The sequence below is a fragment of the Oryx dammah genome, unplaced genomic scaffold, assembly GCF_014754425.2.
Source record: "Oryx dammah isolate SB20612 unplaced genomic scaffold, SCBI_Odam_1.1 HiC_scaffold_11050, whole genome shotgun sequence".
NCBI classification, from domain to species: domain Eukaryota; kingdom Metazoa; phylum Chordata; class Mammalia; order Artiodactyla; family Bovidae; genus Oryx; species Oryx dammah.
In genome coordinates this window covers 11,560,965-11,576,590 of record NW_024080444.1, presented here as the reverse complement: position 1 = coordinate 11,576,590, position 15,626 = coordinate 11,560,965, and the positions used below count along the sequence as shown (strand labels likewise).

General features: G+C 36.3%; 1 protein-coding gene across 2 annotated transcripts in view; it reads left to right on the top strand.

The window, feature by feature from the left end:
* The window catches only part of LOC120860228 (tyrosine-protein kinase JAK2-like), a 119,062-nt gene that overhangs the window by 44,495 nt on the left and 58,941 nt on the right, over positions 1 to 15,626 (top strand). For both annotated transcript variants that reach the window (XM_040236013.1, XM_040236012.1), the window contains exon 4: positions 5,527 to 5,650. Coding sequence is in view for 1 of the 2 variants with exons in the window: in XM_040236012.1 (XP_040091946.1) it covers positions 5,527 to 5,650 (124 nt within the window). In the remaining variant the exon portion in view is untranslated. The remainder of the gene's footprint in view (positions 1 to 5,526; positions 5,651 to 15,626) is intronic.

The following is a 15,626-nucleotide window of genomic DNA, read 5'->3' as shown; positions in this document are numbered from 1 at the left end:
ATCTATATCCTTTTGTTTAAATTAGTGTTAGTCACTCAATCATGCTCGACTCTTTGCAACCCTATAGACTATTGCACGCCAGACTCCTCTGTCCATGGGATTCTTCAGGCAAGAATTCTGGAGTGGGTTGCCATTTCCTCCTCCAGGGGATCATCCCAACCCAAGGATCGAACCTGGGTTGTTTAAAGTATGTCCCTTGTAAATAACACAGTTTTCTTTTTAATAATCCAGACTAATATAATATGTATTTTATTGGCTTATTTACATTTATGTATAGTACAGTTACTGATGTGTTTGTGTTTATAACCTTGTTTTGTATTTTATGTATCTTTAGGTTTCCTTCTTTTCTGCCTTTTTTAGGTTGATCAAGTATTTTTCTTTCTTTCTTTTTTTTACTTCATCTCTTCTGTTGGATTTTTTTTTTTGAACTAGTTTTTGTATTTTTCTTTTGGCAGCTACCCTAGATATTATAGTGTACATTTTTTGGCTTATTACAGTCTTAAGCTAGCATGTTATTTTTCAAACAATTCGAGAATTTTATAACAACTTAACTGTGTTTACTTCTTTTCACATTTGGTGTTACTGATCTGTTTTACTTTTGTACACATCACAAACACACAGGTATACAAATTATTATTGATTTAAATGGTTATTGTTCTTTTACTCTTTCCTGTTCATTTGTCATACATTTCCATGCTTTCATCTGTCATTGTTTTCCTTCAGCATAAAGAACTCCTTTTAGTATTTCTTGTACTGCAGATTGGCTGGTGACAGATTCCTTCAGCTGTTGTTTGTCTTTAATTCACCTGAACCTCTTGATACATTTTTTACCTTTGCTCAAGAAAATCAGTTCAGTTCAGTTCATTTCAGTCACTCAATCATGTACGACTCTTTGCGACCCCATGAATCACAGCATGCCAGGCCTCCCTGTCTATCACCAACTCCCGGAGTTCACTCAGATTCATGTCCATCAAGTCAGTGATGCCATCCAGCCATCTCATCTTCAGTCGTCCCCTTCTCCTCCTGCCCCCAATCCCTCCCAGCATCAAAGTCTTTTCCAGTGAGTCAACTCTTTGCATGAGGTGGCCAAAGTACTGGAGTTTCAGCTCAAGAAAATCAGAGCCAGACAAAAGTTAATGTGATAAAGATGTACTTTTTTAAACAATAATAAGGAAAGCTACTCCAGTGTAGAAATGGGCTTAATTCTGAATACAGTCTGAAAAAGTGGAAATTTATAGCCAAGGAACAAGTGGGATGGGGACACTGGGGAATCACAAATTATTGGAGGAGACATCAGGTCTGGGGGGGATTCTTGCTGAGCAGACCATGGTGATTCAGATACCAGCTGGGGGATTAAAGGAGTGCAGAATTTGATCAGATATGTCAAAGATGGCGAAATCTTGCTAAATGGATTTAAGCAGGTGGACTCTTCAAGGAAATAAACTTTTAGGGTTTCTTAGGGGAGGGTTCAGACAAGCCTGACTAAAAGTTGGTCTAGGAAAGAATCTTTGTCAGCACTATACTTTTGTGTTTTCTTGTGGTCTTTACTATCATGCATTTAATTTCTTGTTTTGTAATTCTCTAATGGCTTCTCTGGGTCATCTATGATGAGATCCTTAAATTTAGGCAATGTTTTCATTTTTGTATTTTCCATACCCATCTTGTGCATATTATAGAATAGAGACTGTTAATATTAGTGGAATGACTGTCCTTGGTCTAAAATGATATGGAATTGAATCACAGTTTTGGTAGTGGCTTAGAAAAGAAGAAACATCTTGAATTTAATTTTTTTATTAAATAAAAATAAGAATAATTTGGACTTAGTGTGTAGGGAAAGAAAGGGAGTTAAAAGTGACTTTGAGGTTTCTTTGAATCTATTCAGTATAATGTGTATCTCAGACACAGTGTCACTGCCTTTTCTTTTTTCCTGCTGCTGCTAAGTCGCTTCAGTCGTGTCCGACTCTGTGCGACCCTATGCGACCCTATAGACGGCAGCCCACCGGGCTCCCCTGTCCCTGGGATCCTCCAGGCAAGAATACTGGAGTGGGTTGCCATTTCCTTCTCCAGTGCATGAAAGTGAAGTCATGAAAAGTGAAAGTGAAGTTGCTCAGTCATGTCCTACTCCTAGTGACCCCATGGACTGCAGGCTACCAGGCTTCTCTCTCCATGCGATTTTCCAGGCAAGAGTACTGGAGTGGGGTGCCGTCACCTTCTCCGTTCTTTCTTCCTAGAACAGCGCAATTAACATGAACTAGTTAGAAAAAATGTGAATTAAGTATTAATATATAATTGCCATTTTGGAATAAGATGGTGTGACTAAACATGATGTAAGCACTGTCTTTTGCTTTTGTTTGCTGTGTGACCTAACCATTTTCCTTTAGGGGTGTATCCCCTTGTTCTGACCCTTTTGTGCCAATTTATATGGACACATTTGTTTTCCTATTTTGATACATATAATTAAGGTTTGGAGTCTTACTTCTATTAAGAAATCATTATTCAACATTTTAAAACATCCTGATGTTTCATCAGTATGAGCTCACTTTTCCTACTTTGTATAGTCACACTATTGTTTGAAAATCATGACATTATCTTGTTCAGATAAATATCTCTATCATCATATGCTAAGAATATTGGTTCCATATGCAGTTTTATTTGCATGATTACATTTAAACTAAATGACACTTTTTTTTGCTAAAGTTCTCTTCCTAGTATTCTTTTTTCCCAAAGTAATCTCAAATCAGGTCTTTTACATTCCCTTCCTGGGTAATTTCATCTCCCACTGTGGTTTTTTTTTGTAATTGGATTATAATTGCTTTACAGTGTTGTATTAGTTTCTGCTGTACAACAAAGTGAATCAGCTGTGTAGGACTGAGATATCTACACTTCCACTGTGTCTCATATATGTACCTGAAACACTGGCAATGTGACTTATTTTGTGGAAAGAGGTAAGGTAGTGCCTTGTACCTTCTAGATAGAAGAAATGTCAAGTTTAAAGCATTTTTTCAGTGCAGACTTAGACTAGATCCAAATAGTACTCAGATAAAATAATTACTTCTCAAATTATTTGAATAGTATTCTTTCCTATCATCTTATGATTATTGTAAAGTTTAGAGACGAACAAACCATTATTCTCTCGTTTCAAAGTGGCATACATGGTGTACTCTTACTTTGTATTCATTAGTGGCTTTTATCTGTTTTCCCCTTTCCCTTTCTTTTTAACATGAGGCTTGCTGTTTTTATTTAATGAATTCTTTAAAAAAAAGAAGTTTATTCTCCATTGTACTGTTATCTTCCTTTTACTTTAGTGTCATCCTGGTAACTAAGACCATAATCTTTGGTGAATCCTCCAAATTTTCTCCATAGTCGTGTAACCCTGTGTGCTTAGTTACTTATTCATGTCTGACTCTTTGCTACCCCATGAACTATAGCCCACCAGGCTCCTCTGACCATTACATTCTCCAGCAAGAAGACTGGGGTGGGTAGCTATTCTCTTCTCCAGAGGATCTTCCTGACCTGGGGATTTAACCTGGGTCTCTCCTGCATTGCAGATTCTGAGCCACCAGGGAAGCTCCCATATAATCATAATCACACAACCCCCCTCCCTGTCATACAGAGTCATTAGGATTTTGAGATCATTATTTTATAGCATGGAATCATATTATACACTCTTATGTGCTGCTTGCTTTTTTCATGAAAACATACATTGTGAAAAATCTGTTCAAACCAACTGCCTTTGTACTAACTCATTCTTTTTATTAAATTTCATAAAGGTCCATGGAATGGATTATACCACCTCAGTTTTTTCATATTTTCTGCTCTTGAATTTACATTTTATTTCTTTTTAATTTCTTACTACTATACTACATTTTTAGGAGTACCCAGGAGAGATTGCTGGCTTAAAAACACATTTTAAATTTTTACTGATGTTGATTTCTCATGACTGTATAGGTACTACTTTCTCAGAAGCTATGCTAGTTTACGTTTCTAGCAATTATGTAGTGTAGTTTCCTTTTCACTACAGTTCAGTCAGCACTAGATGCTATCCCTCTTAGGTGAATGGGGATAAAGTGATATTACTTAATTTAAATTTACATTTTCTTCAATACTAATATATCCATTCTTTCTCTTGCTTTTTAGTCTTGTGGATTTGCTCCATTGTGAATAACTTATTTCCATTTTTTTTTCCATTTTCACTTTTAATGTTTTTGTTTTGCCTTTTGAATCTTGATTTTTATTATAACATATTTCAAGTAATTCTTTGTAGAAAGATACTATCAGTGTGCTCACTACTACTCAAATTTATCATTTTGTCATTTAGCTACAGACTTTTTTCTAATATGTTATCATGATGTTGAAAGTGTCACTTAGTCGTTTGACTGTTTGTGACCCCATGAACTGTAACCTACCAGGCTCCTCTGTCCATGAACTTCTCCAGGCTAGAATACTGGAGTGGGTTGCTGTTTCCCTTTCTAGGGGATCTTCCTGACCCAGAGATCAAACTTGGGTCTCCTGCATTGCAGGCAGATTCTTTACTCTCTGAGCCACCATCCTGATGAGTTATGTTAATAGATTTTCTTAATTTAGCCATCTCTCCAATCTTCAAATAAATGAACTTTGTCATATTTTTTTAAAGAAACATTGCTAGATTTTGTTCGCAAATGTTTAATTTAGGATTTTTGAATTTATTTTGGTAAGTGAGATTGATCATTTTATAATGTCTTTGGTTTTGATATCATGGTCAAGTTGAATTTAAAAATGTGTCAGTTTTCCTGTTCTCTTTTTTCTTAGTATTTGATTCCAATTTAATTGAAATGTGAATAGAACACATGGTATGTATGACCAGTCTCTAGCATTTTTGGAGACTTGTTTTTAGCCTCCACATGATTGGTATGTACTTGTGTGGGTTCTCTCTGTGTTTGGAAATAATATACATTATTTAATTTTGTGGTTTAATTGTTCTGTATGATTTTTTAAGTTCACTGGCCTCCAGCCTTTTGTTAATGTACCTTCTAAAATATTTTTGAAAAAAAAAATCACATATTTTTGCATTTTAAGTTGATGTTTAAAAGTTTTCATTGTAAGTTTAAATAGTTCAGAGAATATAATAACAAGTATATTGTGTAAAACTTGATATTTAAAAATAAAACTGTTTCATTGTTCTTTTTAAAGCACCTGGTGACTCAAATATTTTAGTTATTTGGTACCCTCATTATTATTTAAAACAATATTGTTGGGTTAATCCAGTATTATTGGGTCAACTTTACTGTACAAAATAACTTAAAAAACTAGATAAACTGTTTTTTATAATGTATTTGAAAGAATCCTAGCAGTCAAATGTTACAATATAGGGGGAAAATATATTTAATTAAGAACTTACTTATAAGTGGTGTTGAACCAGAAGATTTTGACTGCTGCTACGTTTTGCACAGATTTTAAGAGTTATTGCTTCAGCCCCACTGCGGATTATAGATGTTATTATAAATGTACTTTAATATCTGTAATAATTTGTTTTTGTTTCTTTCTTAGGAATCACACCTGTATATCATAGTATGTTTGCTTTAATGAGTGAAACAGAAAGGATCTGGTATCCACCCAACCATGTCTTCCATATAGATGAATCAACCAGGCAAAACGTACTCTACAGAATCAGGTACTTTCTCCAATAAAGTAGTTACTTTTAACTTAATGGTAAAAGGCAAAGTGGGAGAAATTATCAACCATACTTTTTAATTGCAAGGTCTTTAGTGTCGAAGACCAGAACCAGTTAGCATGTAATCTTCATTTGGGCTTCCCAGGTGGTGCTAGTGGAAAAGAACCCACCTGCTTTGATCCCTTGGTTGGGAAAATCTCCTGGAGGAGGGTGTGGCAACCCACTCCAGTATTCTAGCCTGGAGACTCTCGTGGACGGAGGAGCCTGGTAGGCTGCAGTCCCTAGGGTGGTAGAGTCTGACACTACTGAAATGACTTAGTATGCACACACACACTCCTTCTTTTAAGATTCTCTTTCCCCACCAGATAAAGTGTTCATACATGCTCTTTCACAAGGATGCTCTGAGAATAAAGCTGTTTTTGGTAGGATGCTACTTTTCCACTTAAGATTATAATTAAAATTTGAAAGGATAAGAATGACCTTTACTTGAAAAATCCTAAATGTTTGGAATACTGATAATTTCTCAGAAAACTTGATGTTTTATATAATAATCTGTGATCTCACATCCATTCTTTCTAAAAACCTTTTTCAGCTGAAGTGAAGGAAGGATAAGATTTTGCCAGTGATTATTTACAACCTCAAATTACAAATTGTTTAATAATTTTTGGTAATATGTAATACCAAGTTACAGAAATCCAGAGGTATTTTATGATTTAAAAGGATGAAACAAAGAAAGAAGTCCAGTCTGTTCTTCCTTCTGAAACAGATCAGTTCCATAGAGTCAGTGTTGCGTAGTAGAACATGACCATGGACTCATTCATGATTATAAAAAGGAAAGAAAACCTTAGTAAACTAAAAGTCAGGGGAGACATTCATACCATGATTAAAGGATATCTGCAAAAACATGTGGCAGATAATATTCTTAAATGATAAAATATTAGCATCATTCTCTTCTAAAGTCAGGAATAAGATAAAAAGCAAAGATAACATGTATACAGTTATCTACTTGTACATAGGATTTTGGTGGAGTTCCTAACTAATACAGTAAAACAGGAACAGTATTTCATAATTGAGAACAAAGAAGGAAAAAGTCATTATTTGGAAATCATGTGATTATTAACAAAAAAGCTATGAGCAAATCTACAGGCATCAGTAATAACCATTCAGCAGAAGGCTATATTTATGGGATCAGTATGTTAAGGTAGCCATTTCCATACACCATAAACAAACAGAAAAGAGGTCACTTAAAATAAAGACTAATAAAAGCAAAAAATATAAGGTACTTAGAATTAAACCTATTCAGATTTATTAAGACTTTCATGCAGGTTTTAAGACTTTTCAAATTTGTGTTATTTAAAGAAGCAGAGTAATATGCAACATATGTTTCACAGAATATCAGTATCTTATTAAGAATATTTTCTTTATCAATTTCTATAATTTCTTTCTGTAATCAGCAAGTAGTGTATCTTTTTATTTTAAAATGTCGCTAGAGCAGTAATCTGCAGTCTTTTTCTGTAAGAAGTCAGATAGTAAATATTTTAGGCGTTGTGAGGAGTAGTTTGCTGATCTCTTCTAAAGAATTAAAAAATGTTTCCCTTATCAAATTCATGACTTCCTCCTACTTTTAAACTAAGGGGGCACATATGCACTGCTACCTATAATCACAAGTACTAAGGATAATGTAACCAGAAACTGCCCCAAAGAGATTTTATATAATTTTTAAAAATTGTGCCTGTCTGTGGTTTACAGGCTCTTCTTCATTTCCTTTATTACATATTTATGGGTTATTTCAGAATCAACATAAAAGAGCAACAATTATAAAACTGTGTTGGAGAACTTATAATGTATAAAGATGTGATTTATATGACAAATATAGAATAAAGGGAATGAGAGTTTTTGTATTATATTAAAATTAAGTTGATATTAGTAAGAACTAGATTAAGTTACAATGTCTTTTGTAATTCTCTGAGAGACTCATGCCAAAACTCAAAAATATATAGTAAAAGATAAAATAAGAGACTTAATGTATTAATAATACACTAGAAACTTAATATATTAATAATATACTAGAAAATATCTATAGCAATAATGAAACAAATGAACAAAAAGACAAAAAAATCCAAAAAATCGTAGTAGAAGCAAGATGACAGACATAATACTTTATTAATAGTAATAGCCTTAAGTGTAAATGAATTAAACTCTCAAAAAGCAGAAACTGAAGAGCTAAATTTTTTAAAAATATATAGATTACATCCTGTCTATAAGAGGAACACTTTGCACTCAAAAACACAAATAACTTGAAAGTAAAGGATTGAAGAAGATATACCAGGCATTGAGTAACCAAAAGAGAGTTGAGAAGCTATATTACCAAGCGAAGTTGATTATAAGATATACATTGTTGGTAGAGGTCAGGGAGGGACATTTTATAATGATCAACGAGTTTATCCATTAGGAAGCATAATATTTGCTTGTAATTACTATAAGTTGGAGCCAACTACAGAGCTCCAAAATAAATTAAGCAACAGTGAAAAAATTAAAAGGAAAACTGGACAGTTCAACAATAATAGTTGGAGCCTTCAGTGCCTCACTTTCAGTAATGGACAGAACAACCAGAATGAAGATCAGCTCAGAAATAGAAGACTTGAATAACACCGTAAACTAGCTAGACATACAAACATAGAACACTGTACCTAACGACAGGACAATACATATTCTTTTCAAGTGCATAGGGAATATTCTTCAGGTTAGATCATATGTTAGTCCATCAAATGAATCTCAGTAAATTTGCTAATATTGAAATCATACAAAGTATGTTCTCTGACCACTGTGGAAGTAAATTAGAAATCATTAACAGAAGGAAAATTGTACAGTTCACAAATATGTGGTAATTGACAACACTATTCTAAATAAATAATGGGTCAAAGAAGAAATCACAAAGGAAAATAGAAAATATTTTGATATAACTGGAAATGAAAACGGATCATATGAAAACAGGGTGAGTGAGTGAAGTCGCTCAGTCATGTCCAACTCTTTGCGACCCCATGGACTGTAGCCTACCACGCTCCTCCATCCATGGAATTTTCCAGGAGTGGGTTGCCATTTCCTTCTCCAGAGGATCTTCCCGACCCAGGGATTGAACCTGGGTCTCCCATATTGTAGGCAGACGCTTTACCATCTGAGCCTTAGGGTATGCAGCCAAAAACCATGCTTTAAAGTAAATTCATAGTTATTAAAACTGTATAAAAAAAGTTCTCAAATCAATAACATTCCATTTTAACAAAGTAGAAAAAGAAGAGTAAATTAAACTGAAAGCAAGTTAAAGGAAATAATAAAGATCAGAGTAGAGATAAATGAAATAGAGGATAGAAAAACAAGAGAAAATGAGGAAACCAAAAGTTGGTTCCTTGAAAAGATCAACAGTATCAGTAAAGCTTTAACTAGATAAAGAGAGAAGCTTAAATTATTAAAATCAGGAATAAGAGAGGTAACATTACTGTGACTTTACAAAAATAAAAAGGATTATAAGAAACAGCTGTATGCCAACAAACTACATAACCAAGATGAAATAGAGAAAGGCTTAGAAAGAACCGAACTATAGAGCCGACAAAGAAATAGAATATGTGAATTGACCTTAACAAGTAAAGAAATAGAATTCAATTAGTAATTAAAAACAGACAAAACAAAAAACTTTGCACAAGGAGAGCCCAGATCCAGGTGGCTTTACTGGTGAATTCTATTAAACTTTTAAGGATATGTTGATACTTTGTTGTTGTTCAGTTGGTAAATCTTGTCCAACTTTGTGACCTCGTAGACTGTAGCTTGCCAGGCTCCTCTGCCCTCCTCTATTTCCCAGAGATGGCTCAGGTTCAAGTCCATTGAGTCAGTGATGCTATCTAATCATCTTATCCTCTGCTGTCCATTTCTCCTTTTGCCTTCAATCTTTCCCCAAATCAGGGTCTTTTCCAGTGAGTCAGCTTTTCACATCGCATGGCCAAAGTATTAAGCTTCAGCTTCAGCAGCATTCCTTCCAGTGAATATTTGGGGTTGATTTCCTTTAGGATTTACTGGTTTGATCTTCTTGCAGTCCAGGGGACTCTCAAGAGTCTTCTCCAGCACCACAATTCAAAAGCATCAGTTCTTCTGTACCCAGCCTTCTTTATGGTCTGCCTCTCGTATCCTTACATGACTACTGGAAAAACCATAGCTTTGACATGCAGATCTTTGTTGGCAAAGTGATGTCTTTGCTTTTTAATATGCTCTCTAGGTTTGCCATAGCTTTCATTTCAAGGAGCAAGCGTCTTTTAATTTCATGGCAGCAGTCATCGTTCGCAGTGATTTTGGAGCCCAAGAAAATAAAATTTGTCACTGTTTATACTTTTTCTTCTTGTATTTGCCATGAAGTGATGGGACCAGGTGCCATGACCTTAGTATTTTGTATGTTGAGTTTCAAGTCAGGTTTTTCACTCTCTTCTTTCACCTTCATCAAGAGGCTCTTTACTTCCTCTTCACTTTCTGCCATTAGAGTGGTATTATCTGCATATCTGAGATTGTTGATATTTCTCCCAGCAATCTTGATTCCAGCTGTGATTCATCCAGCCCAGCATTTCACATAATGTACTCTGCATAGAAGTTTACAAAGCAGGATGACAATATACAGCCTTGTCATACTCCTTTTCTGGTTTTGAACCAGTCACTTGTTCTATGTCCAGATCTGACTGTTGCTTCTTGACCCACAGACAGAATTCTCGGGAGCCAGATAAGATGGTCTGCTAATCCTTTCTGTTTAAGCACTTTCCACAGTTGTGATCCACACAGTCAAAGGCTTTAGCATAGTTAGTGCAGCAGAAGTAGATGCTTTGCTGAAACTCCCTTGCTTTCTTGATAGTCCAGCGAATGTTGGCAGTTTGATCTCTGGTTCCTCTGCCTTTTCTAGACCCAACTTGTACAGCTGGAAACTCTCAGCTCACGTACTCCTAAAGCCTGGGTTGAAGGATTTTGAGCATAATCTTGCTAGCATGTGAAATGAATGGAATTGTATGATAGTTGGAACTTTCTTTGGCATTGCCCTTCTTTGTCATTAGAATGAAAACTGAACTTTTCCAGTCCTGTGGACACGGCCAAGTTTTCCAAATTTGTTGACATGTTTAGTATAGCACTTTAATAGCATCATCTTTTAGGATTTTAAATAGCTTAGCTGGAATTTTGTCACCTCCACTAGCTTTGTTCATAGTAATGCTTCCTAAGGCCCACTTGACTTCCCACTCCAGGATGTCTAGCTCTAGGTGAGTGACCACACCATCATGGTTTTCTGGCTCATTAAGACCTTTGTTGTATAGTTCTTCTGTGTATTCTTGCCATTTCTTCTTAATCTCTTCTACTTCTGTTAGGTCCTTATTGTTTCTGTTCTATATTGTGCCCATTCTCACATGAAATGTTCCCTTTATGGTTTTGGTCACTGCCTCCTATACAGTGTTACAAACCTCTGCCTGTAGTTCTTCACATACTCTACCAGATGTGCTCCCTTGAATCTATTCGTCACCTCCACTGTATAATCATAACAGATGTGATTTAGGTCATACGTGAATGGCCTACTAATTTTCCCTATTTTTTTTCAATTTAAGCCTAAGTTTTACAGTAAGAAGTTCATGGTCTGATCCACAGTCAGTGCCAGGTCTTTTTTTTTTTTTTTAACTGGCTGTATAGAGCTTCCCCATCTTTAATTGTAAAGAACATAATCACTCCAGTTTCGATAGTGACACTCTGGTGATGTCCATGTGTAGAGTCATCACTTGGGTTGTTGAAAGAGGGTGTTTGCTAATGATCACTGTGTTCTCTTGACAAAACTGTGGTAGCCTTTGCCCTGCTTCATTTTGTACTGTAAGGCCAAACTTGCCTGTTATTTCAGGTATCTCCTGACTTCCTACTTTTGCATTCCAACCTCCTGTGATGAAAAGGACATCTTTTTTGTGTGTTAGTTCTAGAAGGTGTTGTAGGTCTTCATAGAAATGATCAGTTTCCACATCAGTGGTTAGGACATACACTTGGATTATAGTGATGTTGAATGGGTTGCTTTGGAAACAAACAAAGATCATGCTGTTGCTTTGAAGATTGCACCCAGGTACTGCATTTTGGACTCTTGTTGATTATGAGCACTACTTCATTTCTTCTAACGAATTCTTTCCCACAATAGATATAATGGTCATCTGAGTTAAATTCATCCATGACTGTCCATTTTAATTCACAGATTTTGACTCCTAAGATGTACTTGTTCAGTCTTGCCATCTCCTGTTTTATTATGTCTAATTCACTTTGATTCATGAACCTAACATTCCAGATTCATATGCAGTGTTGTTCTTTACAGCATCGGACTTTACTTTCACCATGAGACACATCCACAGCTGTGTGCCATTTCCTGTATGGCCCAGCTACCTCATTCTTACTGGAGCTAATAGTAATTGCCCTCTACTCTTTCCAAGTAATACACTGGGCATCTCCTGACCTGGGTAGGGGTTGGCTCATATTCTGTTGGTATATATTTTTGCTTTCTCATACTGTCCATGGGGCTTTCCAGGCAAGAATACTTGAGTAGGTTGCCATTACCTCTTCCAGTGGACCATCATTTGTCAGAACTCTCCACTATGACCCCTCCTTCTTTGGTTGCCATGCATGCCATGGCTCATAGCTTCATTGAGTTATGCAGGTCCCCTCACTGTGACAAGACTGTGATCCATGAAGGGAATGTTGATACTGAAAGAAGTGAAAGTGTTAGTTGTTCAGTCATGTCCAACTCTTTGCCCTCCATGGATTGTAGCCTGCCAGGCTCCTCTGTCCATGAGGTTCCCCAGGCAGGAATACTGGAGTGGGTTGCCATTTCCTTCTCCAGGGGATCTTTCCTGACCCAAGGATCAAACCCAGGTCTCCTGCATTGCAGTCACATTCTTTACCATCTGAGCCACCAGGGAAACCCCTATTAGTTATTCCCAAAAAGTGAAAAGGAGGAAACACTTCCCAACTCATTCTGTAAGTTCACCATTACCCTGATACTAAATCCAGACAAAGAAGTCCAAAAAATAAGAAAGCCACAGACCAATGTCCTTTATAAACATACGTGCAAAAATCATCAAGAAAATACTAGCAAACCAAATCCACCTATATATAAAAAGGATTAAATATTGACCAGGTAGAGATTATCCTAGGATATTCCTTTAACATCTCGAAATCAGTATAATGTACCATATTAGAATAAAGAGCCAAAGCATATGATCATCTTAATAAACATAGAAGAAAACTTTTGACAGAATCCAATATTCTATTTTAATCAAAATACTAAACACAACAGGAATGGACTGGAACTTCTTCAGTATGATAAAGGATCTGTGAAAAACTCCAAAGCTAATCTAATACTTGATAGTGAAAAGCTTAATGCTTTTTTCTGAAGATCAAAAACAAGACAAGAATATCTTCGCTCAGCACTTCTGCTGAACACTGTAGAATAGATTCTAGACAGGGAAATATGTCAAGGGAGAGAAATACAGGGCATCTATATTGGAAAAGAAGAAATAAAACTCTCTATTCCCAGATATTAGGATCTAGTATATGCGAAATCCTAAGAAATTAATAAACTATTAGAACTAATAAATGAGCTCAGCCTAGTTGTAAGATAGAAATTCAAAGTGTTGTATTTCTGTATGCTAGGAATTGGAGAAGGCAATGGCAACCCACTCCAGTACTCTTGCCTGGAAAATCCCATGGATGGAGGAGCCTGGTAGGCTGCAGTCCATGGGGTCACGAAGAGTTGGACACGACTGAGCGTCTTCACTTTCACTTTTCACTTTCATGCATTGGAGAAGGAAATGGCAACCCACTCCAGTGTTCTTGCCTGGAGAATCCCAGGGACCGGGGAGCCTGGTGGGCTGCCGTCTATGGGGTCGCACGGTCGGACACGACTGAAGCAACTTAGCAGCAGCATGCTAGGAATTATAGTACAAATGTGAAATTAATAAAATTCCATTTACAGTAACATAAAATAATACTTTGATTTAAACCTAACAAAAGAATTGCAGAATTTGTATACTGAGAAATATAAAATATCATTGAAAGAAATTCGAGAAACACCTAAATAAATGGAAAACTGTCTCATGTTTGTGTATAGGAAGATTTCATATGGCAATATTCCCATCATTAAGCTTTATTTTCAGTGTGATCTCCACTGAAATTCTGTCTTTATTCCAGAAATTGACAGATATTCATAAAATTTGTGAAAAATCAGAGTCTTGAGAAAGAGCAAAGTAGGAAGATTCACATTTCTTATTTCAAAACTTAGTCCACAATCATAGTTATTAAGACTGTGGTACTGACTTTAGGTTAGATATATACATTAATGGAATAAATTGAAAGTCCAAAAATAATCTCTCATATTATGGTTGTAGACTTTGGGCAAGGGTGCCGTGACAATTCATGGGGAAAGAATAGTCTTCAACAAATGATGCTTTGACAACTGAATATCCACATGTAGAGTAATAAACTTAGACCACCAACTCACACCACTGACCAAAAAGTAACTTAAAATGGATCACAGACCTTAATTTAGTGGCTAAAACTATAAAATTCTTAGGAGAAAACAGGACTGTATCTTCGTGTACTTAACTGCTACTGCTAAGTCACTTCAGTCGTGTCCGACTCTGTGCGACCCCATAGACGGCAGCCCACCAGGGTCCCCCGTCCCTGGGATTCTCCAGGCAAGAACACTGGAGTGGGTTGCCATTTCCTTCTCCAATGCATGAAAGTGAAAAGTGAAAGTGAAGTCTCTCAGTTGTGTCTGACTTCGAGACCCCATGGACTGCAGCCCACCAGGCTCCGCCATCCATGGGATTTTCTAGGCAAGAGTACTGGAGTGGGTTGCCATTGCCTTTCTGTTGTGTACTTAAAGTAGGCAGTATTTCAATATGGCACCAAAAGCTTAAGTAACAACAACAACAAAATAGGTTAGTTGGGATTCATCAAAGTATGTTTGTGCATCAAAGGATACTGACAAGAATGTGAAAAGACAAGCCACAGAATGGAAAAAAATGTTTGTAAATCATGTATCTGACAGATACCTTATATCTATAATATATAAAGAACTCTAACAGCTCAATATAATGACAAATAACCCAGTTAAAATAAATGGGCAAAGTTTTGAATAGCCCTTTCTCTAAAGAAAACATTCAAAGGATCAATAAGCATGTGAAAAGATACTCAACATCATTATTCATTAGAGAAATGAAAATCAGAACCACAGTGGGATATCATTTACCCACTAGAATGGCAAGCATTAAAAAGATGGACAGTGATTATCAATTTTTCAAATTAACTCTTATTAAGTGGGACACGGGGTATCAGATGATGAGCCACATTTCAACAATAAACTGCAAAAGGAATTGAAGCAGAAAAGTTTATTCCTCACTGGTCCTTGAGGACATACCAGCATGCCTTAAGGTGTCACATGGAAAAGGTAAGGCACACTGCAGATAGAGTCAGCCCTGGAGTACATGCCTTTATTAGGGTTTGTGGGTGAGAGCTTTGGGGTTCCTGGACTAAGGCTAGATTCATTTCAAAAGAGCTGGATTTTGGTAAGCCATACGGGCGTCCACTGAAGAGGCACATAGGGATGGGCATGGAGAGGCAGCGATGACTATGGATCACAAAGGCTGTTGGGGAACGTATCAGGAACTTGTAATTGCTTGTGACTCTGCAGATTTCTGTCTGGAGCATGCATTTGTGTGGGGATTAATGTCAGTTTAAGGTCCGTATGGGACTCTTGAGCAAACAAAATGAATGCTTAGTTGGCAGTACCATAGAAAAATTCAGCTTAAATTCTTCCACCCAAGTGTTGGCAAGGATGTGACCTATTGGGGCACTCCTACATTTTTGTTAGAAGTATGAGATAATCCAAATGCTTTGAAAGAGAGTTTGGCTACTCCTTAAAAAGATAAAC